General features: G+C 23.8%; 1 protein-coding gene across 1 annotated transcript in view; it reads right to left on the reverse strand.

Moving 5' to 3' along the window:
• The window catches only part of LOC126897476 (uncharacterized), a 5,436-nt gene that overhangs the window by 1,297 nt on the left and 917 nt on the right, over window positions 1–3,222 (reverse strand). The window contains exons 3-4 of the mRNA XM_050671117.1: window positions 2,087–2,128; window positions 1,898–1,939 (exon numbers count right to left, since the gene is read on the reverse strand). Of these exons, the coding sequence (XP_050527074.1) occupies window positions 1,898–1,939; window positions 2,087–2,128 (84 nt within the window). The remainder of the gene's footprint in view (window positions 1–1,897; window positions 1,940–2,086; window positions 2,129–3,222) is intronic.

Here is a 3,222-nt window from a genome sequence, read left to right on the forward strand (position 1 = left end):
AAGATCACAAATCGTATCTAGTCGAAGACATTACCCTCAAAAATTGAAAAAATTTCGTAAATGGGGGAAACCTCCAAAAAAATTACACATTTAAAAATAGCTTATTTTCGAAATTTGTTAATAATTAATTTAATTCCTTTATGTCTTTGAACCCTTGAACAGAATAATAGATCTTTATTTATTTGTAGTAAATCACTGTGAATATCCAACACCCCAAATATAATAAGCCATTAAGATATAGACATATTAATTACAAAATCTAAACTTTTATTTATTTTTATATTTATATTTTAACCACTACACTATATTTTTATCATAAAGCATAGTTAAGAATATTTTTATGTTGCACATCTCTCTCAGCTATACATAAATATTATATTAATTTAAAAAGTAATATTATATAAATGTTAATTGACTAATCATCATTTATTCAATATATTCCCATTTTATGATAAAAATATTTTATAAATAGTGATAAAAATCTTATATTTGTGCACACATTTCCGATACTGTCTGTAAAAATTACACTACTGAAATGTAAAAAAATTATATAAATATATTAAAAAAATTACACTGATGTATGGGAATTTTCGAATCATTCCTCACAGTGTGATATTTCCTATAGTTCATAAAAATAAATAAAATTTTAATCTGTATATTTTTAAAATAATGAAAAAGTATTAAAAGTATATTTAAATGAAAAAATAAAAAAATGATTATTTAACAAAAGAATTTTATACATATAATAATTTATTCATTTATTATACGTTTTTAAATTAATTTTAGATTTTTAGCTTCAATGCGAAGCTGAGAAGGTATTAATTTTACAATGATGTGTTTTTTTTTTTTTTTTTTTTATGTCTGTTGCCACTTTTTCACAGCTCTCACCGAACCGATTTCTTTCAATAATACGTCAAAAGATCACAAATCGTATCTAGTTAAAGACATTACCCTTAAAAATTGAAAAATTTTCCCTCGTTCCCCGCAAATGAGGGAAATATCCAAAAAAATTACAAATTTAAAAATCGGTAAATTTTGTAATTTTTCTCACTTTTTTTTTCTTATAACTTCCATAACTTTTTCAAAAATAAACAAATCAACATAATTTTTTTTATACTAAAACCTTAGATATTTCCCTTTCATTTGATATCATTTTTTTGAAAATCTAACACTTAACCTGCTCATTGGGGGGGATTTAAAATAGCAACTTTTTTACAAAAACTAACTTTTTCAACTTAATTTTTGAAAATGTTCCGGAAATACTGCGTCCTTTAAACATATCAAATTAAAGTTTATTTTATGTACTATATAATGAAAAAAAAATTTGTCCCGACGACTTATCATCTATGCGCAAATGGCTACTGTAATAAAAATATGCTATTTTTCTATTAAAATTCTAGGTTTTGTATTTTATTTTACTTTAAAATATCTTATTAGGAGAATATATTGACTTTCATGAATATTATATAATTTAATTGACTTAGAATAAAGTTCATAAGACATAAGAAATGAAACTTATTAAATTTTTTTTACTTTTTTATTTTCATACTAAATTTAATAATTATAATTAGTGTTTATTCATATATTATATTTTAAAATCAATGAACTACTAATTAGGATATAATCAAAGAAATAAGAGTTGATGTTGCTTTTGGAATAATCCACCAATTTCTCTAAATGAAACATTATCTACAGATTTGCATCGAAGCGTTTCTTATGATAGTGATTTTAATCACTATCATATATCATCTATACTTGTCCCAGCTATGCCTTGTCTACACAGTGGCTCGACCCCACTGTGCTACCGTTTTTTTTTATATTTTAATATGTATATTTTTATGAAAAAATTATTTATTTAAATATAGAATTGCAAGTAGTATTCAACGTATATACTTACATTGATTAGCCGACGGAGCTTCGGTCACTGATGGAACAGAAGCTAAGTTTACACATAAAATAATTTATACATTTATTATACGTTTTTAAATTAATTTTAGGTATTTTTTTTATTATAATATGTATGTTTTTATGAAAAACTCATTATTCAACAAAAGAATTGCGAGTAGTATTCAACGTATATACTTACATTGATTAGACGACGAAGCTTCGGTCACTGATGAAACAGAAGCTAGGTTTACACATAAAATAATTTATACATTTATTATACGTTTTAGGATTAATTTTTTTTATTTATTGAAAATATATATATATATATATATTTATCCAATCTATATTATATGTAATTTTAGTTTTGATATAAAGCTGAGAATGTATTGGTTTTATCATGTTTTTTTTTTTGACTGTTACCACTTTTTCTTAGCTTTCATCATATCAATTTCTTTCAATGATACGTCAAAAGATTACAAATCGTATATTCTTATATACGATGGTTGCCATTTTCACCGTGAAGATAAAATAAAGTCCGAAATTTTTTTTTCGCATAATTAAGTACATTACATTAGCTTTAATTTAAAATATATATAAAAGTGTCAGACTTTCCGGAACACTTTCAAAATTTAAGTTGAAAAAGTTCTACTTTCTACATGAATTTTTTAGATTTGAACCCCCCTCTTATATAGGGAAATGGTCCAATTTAAAAAAACAGTATGTCGAATGAAAGATCTATATAAATACTACTTCTCATAAAAAAATTGTAATGATCCATACATTTTTCAAAAAGTTATAGCATAATAAAGTTAAAAATGTAAAATACAAAATCGAAAATTTTCACACAAAAATAGCATTCGGTAGCCATTTTCACCATGAAGATAAGATAAAGTCCGAAATTTTTTTTTTTCATGATAAAGCATATTACATTAGCTTTAATTTAAGATATATATAAAAGTGTCAGACCTTCCGGAACACTTTCAAAAGTTACGTTGAAAAAGTTCTACTTTCTATATGCATTTTTATGTTTTGAATCCCCCCTGTATTTAGGGAAATGGTCCGATTTAAAAAAACAGTATGTCGAATGAAAGATCTATATAAATACTACTTCTCATAAAAAAATTGTAATGATCCATACATTTTTCAAAAAGTTATAGCATAATAAAGTTAAAAATGTAAAATACAAAATCGAAAATTTTCACACAAAAATAGCATTCAGTAGCCATTTTCACCCTGAAGATAAAATAAAGTCCAAAATTTTTTTTTTTCACAATAAAGTATATTACATTAGCTTTAGTTTAAGATATATATAAAAGTGTCAGACCTTCCGGAACA

The sequence above is a fragment of the Daktulosphaira vitifoliae genome, unplaced genomic scaffold (genome assembly GCF_025091365.1).
Source record: "Daktulosphaira vitifoliae isolate Bord-2020 unplaced genomic scaffold, ASM2509136v1 Scaffold_2, whole genome shotgun sequence".
In the NCBI taxonomy this organism is placed as follows: Eukaryota; Metazoa; Arthropoda; class Insecta; order Hemiptera; family Phylloxeridae; genus Daktulosphaira; species Daktulosphaira vitifoliae.